This window comes from Muntiacus reevesi, chromosome 6 (genome assembly GCF_963930625.1).
Source record: "Muntiacus reevesi chromosome 6, mMunRee1.1, whole genome shotgun sequence".
Taxonomy (NCBI): domain Eukaryota; kingdom Metazoa; phylum Chordata; class Mammalia; order Artiodactyla; family Cervidae; genus Muntiacus; species Muntiacus reevesi.
The window spans coordinates 44463405-44484432 of record NC_089254.1 but is presented as its reverse complement, the minus strand read 5'-3'; the positions used below and the strand labels follow the sequence as shown (position 1 = coordinate 44484432).

The 21028-nt window shown below is 45.6% G+C and overlaps 1 protein-coding gene across 3 annotated transcripts in view; it reads left to right on the top strand.

Annotated features, from left to right (window-relative positions):
• Window positions 1-21028, top strand: part of ATXN7L1 (ataxin 7 like 1) — a 255518-nt gene that overhangs the window by 96430 nt on the left and 138060 nt on the right. For all 3 annotated transcript variants that reach the window (XM_065939243.1, XM_065939242.1, XM_065939246.1), the window contains exon 3: window positions 1405-1509. In XM_065939243.1, the coding sequence (XP_065795315.1) occupies window positions 1405-1509 (105 nt within the window). The remainder of the gene's footprint in view (window positions 1-1404; window positions 1510-21028) is intronic.

Genomic DNA, 21028 nt, shown 5'->3' with positions numbered 1-21028 from the left:
GATGTTTGGATGGCATCACCGACTCAATGGAGATGAGTTTGAGCAGATTCCGGGAGTTGGTGATAAACAGGGAGGCCTGGCGTGCTGTGGTCCATGGGGTCGTGAAGAGTCAGATGCGACTCAGTGACTGAACTGAACTGAACTGGGTTGCTTCTATCCATGGGCTTTAATGAGTAATACTACAATAACCATGCATGAACAGGTTTTTGTGTGGACATATGTAAGCTGTTGTGTCTCATAGGCCGCATAACTGATCTTTCAACAGTATGTATTTGATTCTGTCACCACTCTGCTTAAAAACCTTCAGTAGCTTCCCATTGTTCCTAAAGTCAGGTTCAAAATCTATGTGTGTGTGTGTGTGTGTGTGTGTGTGTGTTAGTTGCTCAGTCATGTCTGACTCTTTGCATCCCTATGAACTGTAGTCTGCCAGGCTCCTCTGTGCAGGGGTGTTCTCCATGTTGATCCACAAAGCTTATACCTTCCGGGCTCCCCTCTTGTTCTTCTGTTTCAGCCAAGAGCTTCCTCCAACACACAGAATCTCCTTCCATGGTGGACTTCAAACTCCCCCTCTCTCCCCTGACCTTTTCTTTCTCTAGTCCCTCCTCGGGGAAGCCTCTCCAATGCTTCAGTCAAGGTTAGGTCAGCCTGCCACCTGCTTTTCGTGGGACCCTGTTCCTCCCCTCCTCAGTGGGTACCAGACACACCCACATGATGACCTGTGTGAATCTGGTCAGTGCTTCTCTTTTCTGCTCCAGCAGAGTAGGGCCCTTGTTCTCGTTCACCAGTTAGTCCTGGCACTCAGCACGGTTGGTGCCCAGCACACTTAGGAACTCGGTAAATATATCCCAAGTAAAGAATGGATAATGATGGCAGCCAGCAAGCCACTTGTCTGGATGCTTCCTTTTACCCTGGCGTCTTCTGCAGGTGATGGGGGGACCCAGGCAGCTGCCGAAACCAGGATGACTCCTTTTTCTCTCTCCAGCCCTCCTCACCCTGTCACTCACCAGAGAGGCCTCTGCTTATGTTGAAATGGGTTTGGGTGAACTTCCCCCTCATCCTAAAATAACTGGAGCCTCTCTGGGCCCCAGTGAACCCTGGGGCCCTCTTTCAGGACAGAGTGGCTCTCTGTGGCGTGTGATTCTGAGCAGCCCAAATGCCATGGATTAAGCCTTCAGTGGTAGCCATCCATTTGCAAGGAAAATGAGGAGGGATTCTTGGAGGCATGGGCTTCTCTGAGAGTAAGGAGCTGCATTTGGACAAGCTGCATTCCCTTTCCTAAAGATGATTGCCTTTCTGCCGGTCTTGTTTGAAAACCTGTCCTGGAGGACTTTCCAAGAAGAAATCGTCCACCTTCTAAGACTTGGTTGCTTTTTCAAAACAACCTGTTTTCCTTTCCCCCCACAGATATGCACTTGTTTGGCCACTACCCAGCACACGACGACTTCTACCTCGTGGTGTGCAGCGCCTGTAACCAGGTCGTCAAGCCGCAGGTCTTCCAGTCCCACTGCGGTAAGTGGACTCCTGCACTGGCCGACGTCCACCATTCGAGAGGAGCCCTGCCCTGTGGCCTGGCCCTGGGTCTGTCTGAGCCCACGGCCCTGGGTGAATCCCCCTGGGGTTCTACCTTGGCTTCCAAGCCGACTGCCTTAGGGGTAGTCAGGGGTAGTCCTCCTGCCAAAATGTTCGGTGCTGTGGGGACACCAGACAGAAAATGTCCCATTGTTTAGGTAGATGGGTGGTGGTCTTTGCAGGGGACAAAGGGGAGGGACAGCAGTGGCTCGAGGAGCCACTCCTGCCACCTCACAGCCAGATGTTTGGTTCTTCCGAGAGAGAGAGGGGCCAGGGCAGCCCACCGTGGGGGCCACTGGGGTGCCAGCCCTCAGGAAATGCAAACAAAGCCACGAGTTCAGCTTCTCCTCTTCCGAGAATGCTGCTTGTTTTTTTAAAAAAAGAAAAAAACAGGCATGTTTGGGAACTTGCTTTCCCTCTGTCTTTACATCCTTGGTGTGAAACCCTTCAGCAGTTCCACAGCAAACGCTGGCCTCCTTCAGTGCTGGTGCCTTGGGCACACGACAGCTAACATCCACGCAGCTGCTCCCCTAGGAGCAGATAAACAGCTACCGACCTGAGGGCAGGAAGCGACTTAACCTGAGTGGAGGTTTCCTTCTCTTCAAACGGGGTGTCGTTGGACCAGCCGATTTCCAAAGCTGTAATGTGCTCTGAGTTCCAGAACAGTAGTTCCCAATCTTTTGGTTTAAAGTCTCCTCTCTTTTGTCGAACATAAATTCCAAATGCCCTTCTTTAGTGTTAAATTTCAAAGTGCATTAAACATTATACCTAAAAAAATGTCAAAGCAATTATAATACCCAATACACTTTCACAAATTACATATTTCTCCTTTCTTACACTCAGGATTTCTTCTTTTCCCCTAACCCTTCAGTTATCACCATTCTGTAATAAATAGGTATAAAATAAAAGGAGATGAGCTTATCTAATCTCACCAGTAGAGGTACTTGGGACTATTGAATAGTTATATATATCGTAATACCAGTTACCAATATGTATATATGTATATGACATTTGCATAGTGGTGTGTTTATGTATATAGCCTGCATCTGTGTGTGTACTATAGTTGTGTTTCGTGTTTATAATATGTAGAAAGAAGAATCCAGGCTTCTGAGACTTTCTGACCTGCATGGGCACAGAGGCTCCTAGTGAGTGCCATACAAAGAGCTCCTGGCTCTCATTGAGAGGGCAGGTCTTCTGCCCCTCCTGGCAGCCACCTCTGTGACTTGGGGCTACTTCCTAAATGTCTCAGGCTTTGGTTTCCTTGTCTCTTCCACGAGTGATGACTTCTGTGGGCGCTTCCCACTCTCACGTTTTCATTTCTGGCAGATAGAGCATAAAAGGAGCAAGTTGTGTGCTGGGCACTCACTGACCTTCTTGCTAGATGCCCTGTAGCAGATGACCCTCCTGTCCGCCAGGAGGAGAGAAAAGGCCAAACCTCTCCCAGGCAGATTGTCAGAGGCGCGGTGCTGATGTTACCAGCTGAGGTGACAAGCAGGGGAGTCAGGAGCAGAGCAGTGTCAAGAAGATCCCACACCGCTGGCAGGTCAGGGAGCAACCATGGAAGCTCTGTGGTGCCTGCTCCTGTTTGTCTCATGAAGATGTAGGAAGGGATCGCCATTCATTCATTCCTAGGATGTGCTGCTGTTCTGGGTGCTGGGGTACAGCAGTGAACGAGACGAGGAAAAATCCCAGAAGCCGTCAAAACCTTCCCTGGGAACTTAATTCACTGGCAGGGTTTCTGATGGAAATAACCTAAATGGGACCCGGGACCCCCACTGTACCCTGCATAATTCCTCCCGAGGCAAGACCCCACATAGCCAGTGAAGGAGACCTCTAGGGCTAGGGCTTGGCTCCCTTGACACGTGCCTCCCTCTATCCTGGGCCTTTTGGTTCAAGAGCAAGTCAAGCTTAGGGGCACAGCCGAGGGTTTTGTAGCCATCTGCTCTGAGCAATGGCAGTAAATTAGTTTGGGGGTTTGGGGTTATGGATCTCATCACCTGAAACTCAGTCTTCTTGGGCTTGCTGAAGCAGCTGACAAGCAGTGGTAGGACACGACCACAGCTCAGCAAATGGAGGCCCTTAAGCCTCCCTCGTCTGTCAGGTACGTATCCCACAGATTCTCACCTGTATTTATCAAGGGCAGGAGAGTGCAAGGCAGAGCTCAGAACCAGGGCAACACTTAAGGGGCAAGGAGGATTTCTTAGCTGTCCTAAGAACCCACTTGCCTGCCAGGGAGCACATCATAATACCTGGCTTCAGATTCGATCATGTTAGCTGCGGAGTTTTCTCTCAAATGGAATCTCGTCTATAGAACCCCAGGATGAATACAGATGCCCAGCAGAGCCACGGGGGTTGAAAATTGGGGTGAGGGCTCAAGTGCCACTTTCCTGGCCTACTAAGCCACCAGGGTTCTTTAGAGCAGCATTTGAAGTTTGTTATAATGGACAGAGCGTGGGCGTTGGAGGCAGACAGAGCACTTCACATGACTCCCCCATTAACTACATGACCTCAGGCTGGTGGCCTCCACCTGGTCTATAAAATGAGGGCTCTGCCTGCCGCAGGGGTTTTGGTACAAAATGACTGGTGAGAGGCGCTTTCCTGTGCTACACCCAGAGCATGCTTTCATTTCTCTTCTCCCCATGGCATCTCCGCATGGCCTCCAGCTGGACACGGCTTGTCTCTCTTCATATTCACAGAACGCCTCCCCGGCTCCTGCCTTGCACTTCAGTTACCCGTGGGCTGTCACCAGCTTCGAGGATCCTTTTGGGACCAGGGATGTATTAATAATACCTTTTCAGCTCTGTATTGGCCCTGGCCCTGGGAAGCAGAGTTGAGGTGCAGTGGAAGGGATACATCCCAGGGGCCAGGTCCCAGTTCAGCCTTACCCAGTCCTAAGACCCCAGACTCTTCACCTTTTTAAGTGACAGGGGACTGGGCTATGTGTTCTCTTGGAAACTTGCTTATTCTCAGTGCCTGGGATTTGGTGCCTGATTTTAAGGATCACAGCCTATTCAGAGAGATGGGTGCATGGCAGCCTTCAAGATTTCAGTAGCCTGGGTAAGTTAAATGGAAGAAGTGTGTGTGTATTTAGGCAGTTGGTTCTGAGGACTTTGGAGGTTGATGGTAATGTGAAACAGTGAAAGCGATTATGGAAAAAATCGTGAATTTTGGAGTCAAACAGACCTAGGATCCTAGCTGAGAGACCTCAGGCTAATTACATGACCTTTCTGGGCCTCATTTTCCTCTAAAATGAAGGCGATAGTTCCTGCCTTGCAGAGTTACTGTGAGGAACAGAGATAAAGTAGTTTCCTGGCACATAGTAAGGAAATAAAGAAAGGGTAGCTATTATTGTCAATAAAGTGTGGCTATTTTTTTATTACGTTGAATGTTTCTTATGAAAAATGGGAAAACCAATTCAGTCAAGTGCTTCCTGCCTTCGTTTCTCACCCTGTCTCGGGGGATGTGCGCGTGGAGGTCAGCCTGCGGACTCTAGCCTGTGATTCATCTTCGGCTTCCCACACTCTTGGAGGCAAGACTTGTTGGCCTAAAGATGATTACATTGCCAGGAGTCCTGAGGATCCCCTTTACAAATATGGTTTATATTCGTATCCGCTCCTTTGGAAACACCATGAAGCTCCCAGTTATCTCTCTGGGGTCCCTGCCCAGGTCGAGGCAGCCTTGGCCACCTCCCCCCCCAACTCCCAGGACTGGCTGCTTTCCTGTTATTCCTGACTTTGTGCCCCAAGCTTGTGTCCTAGCTGTAAAAAGCAGGTATGTGCTTATTGCTCAGGAGAACCTCTGCCTGGCTGGCGGGGGCGCTCTCCAGGCCACGGGCTTGGCTGGGCCACTCCACCTGTGTGGGCCCTTTAGGACTGTTTCCTCTGTATAGCAGCCCTTTAGATGCTTTTTAAACCTCTGCCCAGGAGATTACGATTTTGAGGGATTGGTTTGTTTCTAAAGTCTCTTAGGTGAGTTGATGATGTTACTTGAGCATTAAGATAGAAAAGAGGGAAACAGAAAAAGCCTCTCCTTGGGTGAACTGATCCCACTCAGCCGACATCCTTACCCTTCATAGCTGTCCAGCCCAAGTTGTGACTTGATACACTAACATGATATGGGAGCCGAGTGGTTGGGAATTGCTTCTCTGGGGTGAGTCTTCTTAAGTTCAATTTCCAGCTCCACTTGTTAGCTGTGTGACCTTGGGTAGGTTACTTTGCCTCTCTGTGCTTCAGTCTCCTATTCTTAAAATGGGATTGTAGTTTTTCTCCTGAGATTGTTTTGATGATTAAGGGAGCTCACTTGTGGAAAGTACTTCTAGCACAGTGGTGGAACAAAGTTTGCTTTTAAAAAAAAGAAAAAGAAAAGAGTTATGCTTTCATTAACCAAGTGATAAGCTACAGAGATTTATAATGAAGTCTTGTCCAAAGGATATCCATTTATGATTACTGTGCAGTGTGAGGGTGATCTTGGTGACTTTGTCTGCTTCGGTACTGTGGGTCCCAACCTCAGTGCGGAGGGAGTGCTGTTTCTTCTGAAGAGTCCTCTGTGTATGTTGTGTGTGTGTGGGGGGGGGGTCCCATTTGTGTGCATAAGCCTGTATATAAGCTCAAAACTAGAAGGTTTGAGGTACCTACAATGGAAAAATATTTTTATTACATTTAGAAGTTACGTATGTTTAATCAATTTGAAATATTGTAAGTAAAGGGAAAGATAATAAGTAGATTCTAGCTGTGGCTTTGTAATTGGGTTGGACATTTATGAAGTTGTATAATTTGCCTAAATGAAAGGAGTATGATTTTTTCTGTCCTTATCTCCTAATATATTTACATAATAAGGTACCATAAAGAATAGTTTCTCAACAGCAGCACAGTTAACATTTAGGGCTGGAAAATTCTGTTATGGGGGTGTCCTATGTATTGTAGGATATTGAACAACCTCCCTAGCTTTTATCCATTAGATGTGAGTAGCTGCCCCCACCCCCAGTCATGACAGTGAAAACAGTGTCCGCTAGGGGACAAAATGACCCCGAGCTGAAAGCCACTGCTGTGAATTGTAACATCTCCACTTGCCGTGTAGTGTTCTGTGCTTTTCTGTATTCAGGTTTTCCTCCCAATTCAAATATGTGTGTGTGCATGGGCACACCAAGCCCTGAAATCAGTTCTCTGGAACCACACAGTAGCGTGTGGAAAGTTTACTAGTTCAGCCTCCAATGAGCTGGTCATCAGGATAATTTCCACATCACAGTCATATTCAAAGCATAAAGCAAGATAGATTGCTGAAGTCCATAAAATTGCAGTACTTCCCACCTCAAAATCAAAAAAACAGGGGGAAAGTGGCAAAAGAAATAACACATTTGTATACAAAGATCCTTCAGAATTTTTCAGCCACTTTTGGTGCTCACTCTCCAAGCAGAGAACCATACAGCCCTACACCCCAACCATCAGACAGATATTCCTTGGATGTCACTGCTACTTAAATATATATTAGAACCTAAGAACCTAGATGTCATTCAAAAGACAAGATAGGATTAGTTCTTTCCCTTCTTAGAGAGGCCCTTTTAGTCCCTTTTCTGATTATATTTTTGAATGCCCTTCAAGTAGCTGTTTTGCATGTTGATGGTGATGCAGTAGAATTTAATGAACTGTGAGCTAAAGCAGAGGGGCTGAGCCACAAAATAAATGAGTGGCAGCAACTGGCTCCTGGAGGCTGGCATCTCCATCCCTTGCGTGCACATGCAGATGCCGCTGCTGGGTGGGGACCAAGAGCAGCAGAACCCAGCAGGGCCACACATGGAAGCCTCATTAATGAGGTTTCAGGGTTTCCTGCAATTGTTCTCTTTATTTCGTCTATCTCCGGGTGACCTCTAGTTGAGGAGGAAACAAACCATTGGTGCTTTTGAGCCCTAGAGAAAGGGAGTCCCTCCCAGTGTCAGTGCCCCTGGGCTTCCAGGGTATCATCACTGGCTAATTATCCTGCCAGAACTTCCTTTCCAAAGGTGTAGATTGCCACAGAGCAGGACTGAAGTTTTTGGTCAATTAAGTGGGATTTGTTTGTTGAGATTAAATTTCTGTTATTGTGAGTTGTTTTTTTTTTTTATGAACTAGATTATTTACACTAGAGACAAATAAAATAATTAAAGGAAATTGGTCAGATTGAACATATTCTTTGTCAAGTTCAGCAGTATTAACTAATAAGACTTGGCAAGATCAAGTGAATCTGTGCAAACTTGATTTTGTTAGTGAGATTCTTTTTTTAACCTTAATTTGATGAATGTATCCCTGATCTAAAATTAACTCCTGGCTTGATGTATCTTTGGGGTTCCTTACAGTCAGAAACAATGTCTGTGGTTGTTTCTTCTTATTTCATCTTTCCATACTCCCCGATAAAGTGTAACCATAAGACAGATACTAAGGAAATTCCTACAGTTGATTCTAAGAAGATCCCAAAGCAAAACTAATCATGGGCTAACAAATGGTGATACCTTATATCAAGAATTACAACTGAAAAAATCTACAATAAAGTAGGACCGCATTTTGCACCCCTTCAAATGTTTATATTTTTGAACTTGCTGCTGCTCAAATTAGAATTAAACGTGTATCTAGAATATAGCAAGTTGATTTGGTCCCAAACCCTAGCTTTTCTTATCTGTTAATGGAAGATGAAAAGTACCAATAACAATTATTGAGCACTTACATATGCTAGGATTTTTTTTTTTACTTAATCCTACTGCCACCCTAAGGTGCTCCCACTATTCCTGTCTCACACCTTAGGACAGGGAGACTCAGAGGATTTAATAAATTTCCCCAAGATCTTGCTGATGTAAGTGGCAGAACTAGGATTCCAGCCTATGCCTGACTCTTGATCACTCTACTGATTTAATGTTTTGGATCTCAAACTCCCTGCTGTAGAATAACTGAACTTCCATACAGAAAGGTTGTTTTGGTCCCCTGTAGGATGCTGGAGCCTAAATGCAGGTGCTTAGGGGCACCTGAGTTCCCTATCTCTCATTTTTCTAACTTACACTTCTGATCATCTGTTTGTTGGCATAGGTGAAGAACTTGGGCACAGTTTTGAGGGAAATCACAATGGAAGAATAAACTGATTACAGTCCATGTGTTGAGAGTCATGGCATTTGGATAGACCTTTAAATATCAAAAAGTAAAAAGAAACAAGCTTACTGGAGAGGTGAAATGGGTACCACCATCAGTTCTGCCTGTAGTTTCTTGTTCATCCCCAACAAATGAGCGATCCATGTAATCCCTACCCCCACCACCAAAACAGTAGATAATTTCCTCTAAATTCAGTGGAATTCCCCTTTCTTGCACGTTTCTGTGAATCGGGTAAATTTTACAAGTAGACAAATAGCAGATGTAATGATTCAGCTCAAATTTAGAGATAGATTAAGAGGATCTTCATAGTTTTAGTATTATTGAGTTCATTTTTACTTGAAAGAAAAAACCCCTCTTCTTATATCTCATTCAAGCCTGAATCTCTTGGGTTACCTTCTTCAGAGTCACATAGCTTTGATTCATTCATTTATTTGAAAAATGTCTATTGAGCACCTACTATATGCCAGGCATTGTTCTAATGCTACAGATAAACAGTGGTGAACAAGACTAGAGTGTGACTTCTGTGAAGCCTGCGTTCTGATAGTTTAAATAATGTAGGTGAAAATGAGATCAAGCCGTAGGAAGAGCACATCAGGTGAGGTGTTTTGAGGGCTTCAGAGAGGTGAACGAGGGCAGTACTGCAGAGCGCTGTAGGGCAGAGCCCAGAGTTCGGGCTTCATTCTGGGTTTGGTGAGAAGACATGGGAGGACCCTGCATGAGGAGAAGACATAGTCTGACTTCTGTTTTCAGAAGGTCACTCTGGCTGCTTGGAGTCTGGGAGACCTTGAAGGGACTGAGGCATAGCTGTGCAGGTGGATAGTGAAGGGTAAACGCAAGATCTATTTTGGAAATGTACCTGACAGCATCTGCTGGTGGATTACACTGTAAAAGGGAAGGTCAACATTTAGAGTTAGTTAGAAGGGGAATGGCCAGTGACCTATGGGAAAAGCAACAGAGGATGGCAACGTGGGAGCCAAGAGCAGAAAGTGTTTGTGGAGCCAATCAAGCGCCAAGTGGTTGAGCGAGAAGAGAAAAGGCCACTAGATTTCCACCAAAGGATGCTATTGACCTCAACAATAGCCATTTCAATATCTTGGGATTTCTTTTCTCCAAGTATAGGTGATTTTATTTTTATATCACTGCTAAACCTCTTTTTAAGCTAGTGAACACCCCAAGTGTTTTTCCACATTTCTGCTGAGCTCAGCTACTACCCAGCTTAATTGTCAGCTGGTCCCCATGCCCTTTGCATCCCACCAGTCACTGTGCCACAGTCACCTGTGAGCTCTAGGTACTCAGCTCCCGAGGGCTGAGACTGTGTCTTCTGCATCCCTGCGTCCCAGGCCGGAGACATTTTCTGACTTGGTGCACGGACAGCAAGAAGGAAGGACTCCTCTAATCCCAACTCAAGTGCTCTTGGCTCTCCCCACTTCACCAGCATTAGCATGTATGAAGCTACTGCAAATGCCTGTTTACTTATCCACCCGCATTGCACGCACAGGCACAGGCCCAGACTAGGAGTTTTGAGGAGCCCTTTCAAAGTGCTCACCATTGTGTTCCCGAAGTTAACACGGGGAATGCTGGATCTACAGTTGGTACTCAAAACACTTTTTAAACAATGCATTTTGGAAGGAAGGAGGGAAAAAGCCTGGAAGGAAAACTTACTTCCAAGTTGGGAATAAGCCAAATTCCACAGGTAAGCGAACACATGCTTTTAGAAGATGTTGCTCCTTGAAAGAGAAGGACTGTCTCTGTTCGGATGCAGCTGATGCAGGGGAACCGTCCTGCCTCACTTTGCACTGGAGAGGCTGCTGCTTTGATCCCTGACCACAGCTGAGTTCTGGAAGGCTGTCACTGTAACATGACCCCAGGCTTCTGACTCATCTCTGGCTTGTCCTCGCTGTATGGGCTGCTCCATTCCATTCCTCAGAGCTGTATCAACCGAGGAAAATTAGGGGAACAGCCATCGCTTTATTTAAATGCAAGCGAAGAATGTTGCCAGTGCTGATTCCAAAGGTCATTTTGGAATGGCCCCCATCTGGGGCAGTGAGCAGAGCGGCAGTGTTTCCTCCCTGGAGCAGTCCATCCGTTCACTGAGAGCTGGGGCTTGGGTGCACACACGCCTGGGAAAGACTGTGTGCCAGATTCCTCTCTGGAGGTTCTCAGCGCCTGTTAGCCCATCAGAGCACCCAGAGGTCTCGCAGTAAAAAACAAAAATGCATCCCTTTTGCTTTTGAGTCCCATCGCTCTTAATTTATCTGAATTTACCACCATGTACTGAGTGACAATAATAATAACAATAATGAACGTTTTTGTTAGTAATGTGGTCCCAGATACAAGCCTACTCCATCCATGGCCCAAGCAGAAAAACAAACATCTTTTCTAATCCTGGAGGAGAAATTGGCTGTGGAAATTCTCTCATCCCGAAACTGTGTCTACTGTACTTTATGAGTGGAAGGGTTTTCAAAGGTGGTTTTGACTCTCCTTTATTTTCACCTCTCTTCCTGATGCTAGAACCCAGTTCCCATCCAACCTGCCACTCCACCATCAGTTTACCTTTTGGAAGAGCATCAGGAGTATTTGCTCAAGGAGCTGATTCTGAGTGCTTTGCCTGGGGTCACTGTGAGGTCCCTCCCAAAGTGTCACATATAGGAGTGTATGGGCTTGCCTTGGGGATGCTGGGGCTGAGTGGGGGGTGTCTCTAAAGAAGGTTCCAAACTCTATTGTGTCTGAAGTCAAAGTGCTTCTTCCCGTGTCTCGTGTATATTTACCATGGCAGGTTTTCTTCTCTTCTGGAAAAGGTGCTCTTAAGTTGATATGGCTTCTTACAATCGATGGCACCCTGGAATCAAGGAAATACTGTAGTGAAGAGTCTGCCCAGGACTGCTCTTTCACGGGGCTGGGCACTTCTGGAAAACAAGTGCACTTTGGGGAATGCTGCATAGAGGCACACGGGAAATAAATACGTCCGGGAGAAAATGTAAATTGAAGGGAGTAAATGATGAAAGATTAAGTAAACAGTTCACTGTGATGAATCTTACTTCACATGGAATGAATAATCGTGTTTGGTCTTTTTTCCCCCCAGAGAAAGTAACTCTAGTCTTTATTTTAGAAAACTGGAACTACTGATTTCTGCCTAAGGTTTGCTTCCTAACTAACTATTTGTTTACTAATAGTTTGCTTCCTAACTATTATTTGTTTACTAGCATCATAGATGCTTTGCTTTTCTCTCACAGGAATTATTTCTTCAAAGTCCTGAGGCCTCTTTCTAAGATGAATGTGGCTTCCCTTGTGTGGTTTTCTGCTTGTCTCGCTAGGTGGCTGTCCCCACCCCATATGTCGTTCTCTGAAACGTGCCCGCCTCCCCCAGGAGCCCTGCTGCGCCATCCCCAGTGGAGTGCTTTCATACTAGCCCTGACTGACCCCCTAACTCAAGGACCCGCCTGTCAACTCTGAGCATCCTCTGATGGTGGCACTCTCTCCGGGTGCTTGTGAATCAAGTTACTGGTGCATTAAAAGAGGCAAGACCTGGACAGCAGCTTGGAAAATTCTTATGCCACTTTTTCAGCTTCCCCTGTCACACTCTTAACCACTATGACACTCACCCTAGGTGTGGGGCGCCTCCGCCCTGACAGTGAGCCTTTGCCTCAGGTCCTCTGTAAAGTGGGGCGGTGTTGATGACGTTTGAGAGGGGCTGGGAGACCAGTGAGGAGGCCGAGGACAGAGGGGGAGTTTCCCTGAGAGCTGCCCCCACTCTGACTGGTCATATTTGTGAGCCAGGAAACCACTGAGCTATTTTGATCACCACAGGTGCCCCTAGCAGAGGCAGAAGAGCTGTGGTCCTCTCTTTTTTTTTCTTATTGTTCCAACTCCCTGACCCCCACCAGCCCACAGAACTTGCAGACCTGTGGTCAGTGTGACTTGACCAGTATCACCCCATCCCACATTCTGTTCTTTTTAGGTTGTTTGGTGTTTTTCTTTCTAATATTTCTTTCATCATTCAGCCAGCGCCGGAATTGGGTTGAACTGGCCGCACAGTCCAGAGGAAGTGGTTGTTTTGGGACTGGTTTCAGTGGACTTCTCAGGGGGACCACACTCTATCCCAGGCAGTCCAGAGGAAGTGGTTGTTTTGGGGTTGGTTGCAGTGGACTTCTCAGGGGGACCACACTCTATCCCAGGGATGTCCCCTAGACCTATCTGTTTTGTGTGTGTCTCCTATGCAGCATTCCCCAGTCATTTCTCAGAAGGTCCTATATCCTCTGTTGACTAGGAATTTGCTCAGTTCCAGGACCCTCTTAATTGTAAGATGCCACATCGATTGAACAGCACCTTTCCCCAGGTGGCTGGAGCCCTTCTAGGACAGTCTTTGCACCCAGCCAGTAGTGGCTAACTGGGCTGATCTCCCGGGCGAGCCCCAGGAGATGGGCATGGTATGGTGGAACGGGCACAGTCTGGGGAACGAGCCAACAGCAGCTTCTGGGGCTGTATGACTAGGTCGTAATTAACCCAGGCACATCCCTTCTTTTCTTCCTGGAGTCAGGTACTTCACATTCCCTTTGGTTTAGAATTTAGTTCAAAGCACAAAATTATGAAGCTATAATGGCTTGGGGAGTTTCCCGTTTCTGGTGATACCCCTGACAAATGTCATATAAATAAACCTGGTCCCAGATCAACTAGGCCACATGTAGAAAAAAAAATCACACCATTGCCAAGTAGAAATTGAGGAGTGTGGTTTTAGTTTCCGAACATAAAGTTTGGTGAGCAGGCCTTACTATTTTTATTTTTGATTTCTAGTTTAATTTGTGATAACCAGGGAAAGTTATGTTATCCTTATAAGGGTAAGGCAGGGTAAGGCATAAGGTTTAACATATGTTAAACTTATTTTAAAAAGTAAGTTTTATAACTTAGGATACCTCCTCTGTGATTACACTGGCATTTTTTTTTTTAATGTCATACGTGATTGGAAAATTTGTATAATCTCACTTTTATGTGCAGGGCTCCATATATTCATTGTTTATTTTGTTCTTCAAATCTTGTATATCCTCTGCATTTTTGTCTGCTTGGTCTGTAATTTCTGAGAAGGGAGTTTTAAGTCTCTTATACTTATATGTCAGTCTCTCCTGAAACTCTTAACACTTTTTGCTATACAGTTTTGAGGCTGTGCTATTGGATGTTGTTGTTTAATCGCTAAGTCATGTCTGACTCTTTGCAACCCCGTGGACTTCAGCACACTAGGCTTTCCTCTTTTTCACTATCTCCTGGAGCTTGCTCAGAGTCATGTCCATTGAATCAGTGATGCCATCCAACCATCTCATCCTCTGTCACCCTCTTTTTCTGCCCTCAATCTTTCCCAGCATCAAGGTCTTTTCCAACAGATTGGCTGTCTGCCTCAGGTGGCCAAAGTATTGGAGCTTCAGTTTCAGCATCTGTCCTTCCAGTGAACATTCAGGGTTGATTTCTTTTAGGATTGACTGGTTTGATCTCTTTGCTGTCCAAGGATACATATAAGTTTATGACTCAAGTCATTTTAGTGATGGATTATTCATCCCTATTAATGCTTTTGTCTTAGGTCCTATTTTTATCTGATTAACATTGCTACCTAATTTTCTTTTGGTCAGTATGCATTTGCCTTATCTCTTTCTAGTCTTTTATTTTCAACTTTTCATTTTGTTTTAGGTGTCTCTCTTGTAAGCAGTATATAGGTGGCTTTTTAAAAAATCCAATCTGATAGTGTCTTTTCATAGATGAGTTTTATCCATTTACATTTATTGTGAGTACTTTATATATTTGGACTTATCTCTGTCTTTCAATTTGTGTTCTGTGTACCTTGCATTTTATTTGCTTTTGTTCTCCTTTTTTGCCTTCCATTATATTAGAGAAGTTTTCTTAACGCTCAACATTTTCCCCTCTGCTAGTTTGGTCACAATAGATTTTCTTTTATCTCTTAGTCTATTTAAATCTATTTAGTGACTACCATTAAGTATTTAACATGCATACCAAATGATAACTTTTTTCTCATACAGTTGTTCAGGATCTGTGTCTTCTCAAACAACACAGATTTTTACATACTTAAAGTCAACTGATAATTACAACAAAGAATTGAAATCCTGGCTCAAAACACTGTCACGTGTTCTCAGCCTCCTGACTCACAAGAGGATTAGAGGCATCCTGACTGATTAATAAAGCATGAATTTTTGCTAATTCACTCTGTTTTATACCCTGGGGTGTTTTGGGTCATCTATCTAGTCCAGAGTGATACGTTCATTCCCAGCTCATAAAAATCTCTCAAGTTCCTGAAAATGTTCTGAACTAGGATTAGACCAAAGAGAGCTCAGAATCCTACAGCCCAGTGTTAGTACCTATTCCCATAAATCCCATTTGTCACATGTAATGATTTCCAGTGTGAAAATCAAGGGGTTCCTCCCTGTTAACACCTGCTTACTTATCCCCTGATGCCCAAAATTTAATGTGCATGTGAGCCCCCTGGGGGTTTCTTGCTACCATGCAGATTCGAATTTGTGTTTCCAACATGCTCCCAGGTGATGCTGATGCTTTTGGTCCACGGACCATACTTTGAGGAGCGAGTGCTTGGAGAATGAAATGTAGTTAGTAAAAGGGGGCTTCGGCTCCAGGTCTGTGTTCCTTAATACTTCACAGAACAGCAGGTTTCAGAAGCATTTTCTGTGAAGTGGTAGTATTCAGGATCATTTTAATCATAAAGATCACCGTAAGGCCCTGCAGAGCCCCGCCTACCCCTGCGCTGGCCCAGAGTTCATTCAGGCGCCTGTAAAGTCCCTCTTAACGCCATCCCTCTGGAGGTCAGCACAGCACATGCTCTCAGGCTTGTCATTCTGTCATTTAGGTGTGACTCTCTGAGTCAGTGCCCTGAGGAAGAGCCTGCCTGGGGCCAGGGGCAGGCTTCCTGGTAATTTATGTCTAAGACAAGCTTTTAATAGAGATACACTTTTAAACAGTAACCAGGAAAAAAGATTCTCTCTTTTTAACAGGTATCCATTTATAGGACTCAGCTGTTGAAGCTCAAGGGTAGCATTAGGCTTAAGTTTAATCTTCTGTATACCGTAATTTACAGCGCTGAGTAAAGCATTGTACGTACAACTATTTCAGTCATTTGCTGTGATAAATAGCTATTGCTCTTGGCGGAACAGAAACGCCATCTCTGTTTTCCACTTATGAATATTGAATGGTCTCAGGCAGGCTTTTGCTATAAGTTTTTAAAGGGGAAATCCCCACTGATCACATCTCCTCAGTGGCTCCAAATGCCATTTCCCTGCTGTGTGCCCTAGTCAGTGCTCGATTTGGACCACAGTTCTGCGGCACACGTGTGTTCCTGGTGAATGTTACACGGGGCACGCCCAGCAGCTCCAGGCCCCAGTCCTGCTGAAGGCTGCAGTTTTGCACGGAATGCCTCGAGCTGTTAGGTAGAAGATTTAGCTAGTGGCAGGAAGCCACCAACAGGGATCAGGGAGATATATTAGAGGCGATAATCTGACGCAGGAAAAATAGAAGGGGTGTGATTCTGTTGGATTCCTGATGGTGAGAAAATGGTGTCAGCTAGGGAAATTGAAACTAATGGGAGACGGGGGAATGCCCAGGTTATAAATCTCTAGGGATAAACTCTTTAGGAGCACAGACACACATATGCCTTCCTCCAGACCTCCCTTAGTTCTGATGCTGTGTTCCCTGCCAGCTGGGAGGATGCAGAATGTATATTCAAATACGATGCTCAGGTCCACTGACTCGCTTGACCCAGAAATTCAAGTCCAAGTCGGCTGGTTACCCTAGACTTAGACTCCCAGAAATCCCCCCAGTTTCTTTCCCGTGGACAAACTTTCTGCATTGGAGGAACTGAAATCTTTAGATTGGCATCCTTTGGTGTGTCTCATGTGTTTGAGTCTCCACTGGGTCCTTATAAGTACTCCAAGTATTGCACTGGATGATGAGATAAGGACTCAAGGGCGAACGTGAGCAGAGATGGTGAACGAGTGAAATGGTGTGCTCTTGCCTGCTTCTGAATCCTGTGACGGAGACTGTCTTCTGCAGTCACATTCCCAAATGCCACTTCTCAGCAGTATCTCTAGAAGGTGATTCCTTTGAAAACAGAGATGAGAGGCTTCTGTTCTCACTACCGCCTTTTAAGGGTGATCATGTATCTTTAGAAACAGCTACAGCATCTTGCCATTTATGAAGCAGCCTCTCCTAGCATGTTCATTTTGATTTGAGTAACAGTTCAGTAAGGTGGACTGGTGGGGGCTGGCTTCCCAGGTTTGGAAGCTCAAAGAAGTTTAGCCACTTTCCTAACATCACATATCTCACCTCAATGCATTTGTCATGAACAGAGAACCCAGTGAGAAAAATACACAGAGGCCACCAAATAGTTTGTCCACAATTGTAGACAAATTCACCTTTTATGAACCTGACAGTCTTTGTATTTCTAATTCCTGGCTCCAGGCAATGAACACATCTTCTGACTCTCTTATATCTCTTTCACTTGAGATCTGAGCTTCCTCTAATAACTATTTGAAAAACAATCTTAACAGTGTTGACTCCGAAGAAACGTTATTCAGCCTGCCTATAGGTTATGATATGCCTTTTCATTTCTTGGCCTGAAGATTCCTTCAGAACAAAGTCACGGTCATTTCAGCAGACGTTGAAGGCAGTTAGTTGGTTGTGATCTGCATGCGAATAAATCCACTCAGCATTCTGATTAGTTATAACGGGTGATGAGAGAATTGTACAGACCAAAAACTCCACATAAGTGTTTCATGCATGTAAACCTACTAATGAAAATGGGTTTTGGCAAAAATCTGAGCATTGATGTTCCTGCCACTGGACCTCAGAATTGCTTGTTAGTATTCTGGGACCTGGAGTGCAGACACAGATACAGTACAACTTGGTCTTGAGGGCATCTCTCATCTCCTGGCCTTCGATAGCTTTGTTAAACAGGAAGATGAGAGGAAGCAGTCTGGAGAGAGGATGATACGTAAGTGGCTTAAGAGACCTGGCAGTTTAGGACTCCTTGGCAACCTTGCTGTGACCTTCCACCTCTCCTTGCCCATCTGTGAAATGGGCATGGTGACTATGCACCAGGATTATTATTCAAGGTGATAATCTTGAAACATCTTGGCATGTGATTCATGCTATAAATACACCTCGCTGCCATGTGGAAAATAGGAGTTTTCAGCTGAAATGTATAATGAGGTGAGGCAGAGGGCATCAGTCACTGGCAGCAGGAGGATTGCCAGAGGTGGGAGGTGTGCGGGAATGAGGCAGCTGCTTACCTAAAGAAGGAGAACAGAGAGAAGCATGAAGCATCTGGGGCAATGTGGTGGAATGTTCAAAACAAACACAAAATAGATGTTTGGACGTCTGGCCTGGATTTTGAAAGCAGTCAGGGGGTTGGAGATGAGCCTCTATCTTATCACATTGCAGGCTCTGTGTTCCTGCTTCTGGCACACACTGCACTCCAGAGGCCTTATCTAACCAGTCCCCATGTGGGGCTCAGCTGCTGAATTTGAAGGCTGGTTGTGTTGGAGATGCAGGGAGGGGTTAGACACAGCCAGACCCTGCAGCCAAGCTGCATGGGCATGACTGTGGCTCTGCCACTGACCAGCTAGGTGACCTTCAGCTGACGCCTCCGTCTCATCGTGTCTTAATTTCCCCATCTACAGAATGCAAGTAATATTAGTACCTGTCTCAAAGACTGTCAGGAGGACTCTCAGGGCGCCTAACATCTGTATACGTAAGCATAGTGAGGCGCTTCTCCAGCCTTGCGAATTCTAGCACATGGCAGAGAAGAAACACAAACTAGGTGGGTTAAGGAATGTTCACCTCCAGAGAACTGAGTGTGTCAACCATGAATTATGTGGTCATTCTCAGAGAGGAAGCATCTGCTGGAACAGAGGAAGAAGGGTCACAGCCAGAACGATGTCCCACCTTAGTTGAACCACCGGCTGTATGCCGAGCAGATGGTGGAGGACTCGTTTTGCTCAGGTCTTGAAACCCCAGTGCATCTCTTCCCTGCTCCCAGGGAAGTTGGAAACTTGATAGGGGTGGGAGTAGGAGGGGTCTGTATCCACAAAAGCAAATTCCAGTGGCCACTATCCCAGAAATTTTTATCTCCTTATCTTACACGTGTCAGTCTTTCCCAGTCATTTGCTGATACTGTATCTCTGCTCTGGAATCCTGCAAAATCATTCCCCTGTTATCTGTCTGCCTCAACATGGGGGGGGGGGGAAACCCTCTCATCTGGAACTCTTGTCTAATGTCTGCCATCCTGCCTCACAGCAACGTGTGGGCAGGTCTGCTCTATGCCACACACATCTTCAGAATGACTAGATTTCAGGTGTTCAGAGCCAGTGTCTTTAAATCCACTGGTGAAAGAAGACAACAATCATCTGCCGGTTGGTGTTTGCCAAGATGTGGCCTTGTAACAGGTTGAAGTGATGGCTGCTGGCATGAAACCTGGTTCCCCCTAGGCGTACACCCAGCCTGAACAGCTCCTTTAAAACCAGAAGCAATTTGTCATCTTTTGATTCTCTTCCAGCACTGTCCCTGTCACAGGTAGATAAATGAGGTGGCATATGGGTGTCCAAACGCAGGATCATCTAATCCCAGCGGTTTCCTGCAGAGCCAGCACTCCGTGAGCGTGGAGAACACAGTGGGGTGGTCCCCAGCTTCCGGGTTGTGACCATAAGCACGTTGCTTTTCCGCTGCATGTGCTGTTTATATGCATGAAATGCTTCCTCAGAATCTCTCAGCCTCCAGTGTGCCATCGATAGATGCGTTCCTCATTTCGGAATCCTGAAATAAATCACACATTTGTAAGCTCAACATCTTATGTCTGTAGTTCCACTGAATGCCACTAATCAAATCAGTGCCTCGGCAGAAGCCAACAGGCACCCCTGAATTAGAACTAAGGGTTGGACTTGATGTTCTAAAACTCCTTGATTAGAGAAAGCCAATGGGAATGGAGGATGCATTTGGGTTCACCTTGAGATGCATGCTCTGTATGTGACTTGAAAGATACCCTCACAGTTTTCTACACAGCCCACATGGACTTTAGATTTTCTCAGTTGCATAAAAATAAAGTCACTAGGTTATTCCCCAGAATACAGGAGGTAGAAAAGGTCTCCTGATGCCTCTGGGTTCCCTCATGGGTGAGCTGTGACACCCAGTAGATGAAGTGTGGTGAGTGAACTTGGCTGACCAGGGAAGGCCTTGTGCTTGCACCAAGGGGCCGACTGTGTTGCTGGTCCTGCCAGACAGCTTTGATTTCTTCTGTGGCCACACTCCTCATCCCTACAGGAGCCAGAGTATCTGAGCCCAGGCTTGGCTGGATTAACTCAAGTTCATCCCTAACCACAGGGAGGATATCTGCCCCAATCATGTTTCACTGAATCCTTGAGCATAACTGAAGCAGCCTAAGACAGGAGCAGATGTGGAGCATCTTCTCAAAGCTGGATCTGCTCACTGTGGAGCAGATTCTCACACAGGCCACTGGAGCTGGTGACCAGAAGGAGTTTATGGCCAGCTCCTCAGTATCCATGGTTCTGAAGGGGATACTAGCATGAACTGTAACATTTAAAATTTCTTCCACAGAAGAAATCAAAGCTGTTTGGCAGAACAGCGACACAGTCAGCCCCTTGGTACAAGCACAAGGCCTGCCCTGGACCAGCCAATTGAGTTTTAGCCAGTGGTTCATACTAGCTGCCTTCTAGAACCCCGTGGGGCTTAGACTACAGCACACTGTGATTGTCATGGGGTTAAAAGATGGGTCTGGGTTCCTGTTCCTGCCTCTTCAGTGTCTGTTCTGCATCTACAGACGTTGTGTTTGCTGCATCTACTTGATAAGGTTGGGGAGGAACAAATGAATTAACAAATGTTGGCAGTACAATAGACACAGCTCTAAGGCTGAGTAAGGCGTCTTACTTACACTTACAGAAAAGGGGAAGGAAGTGTGATTTCATGGAAGATGATAGAACAAAATAGCTTTCTCATTAAAAGACAGGCACGAAAAAAAAAAAAAAAAAGACAGGCACGAAACTAAGTGAATCTTTAAGGTAATTCTGCATTTCATTCATGGTGAAATCACATAATCTTTTTTTTTAAGCTAAAAAAGGCTGAGCCAGCTGTAGATGATATATTAAACCCACACATTTACTTACTTTAGAAAAGTTCCTATTTTGAGATGATCATTCCTGGGGGGAAAGGAAAAAAAAACAATTTTGCTGTGCCTCCTGTCCATTGAAAAGGCTCTTTACATATAAAGAGTGGTTTCCATTCCTTGAATCAGTGTCTCTGAATTCTGCTCTGTTCTCAAGCTATGTCACAAA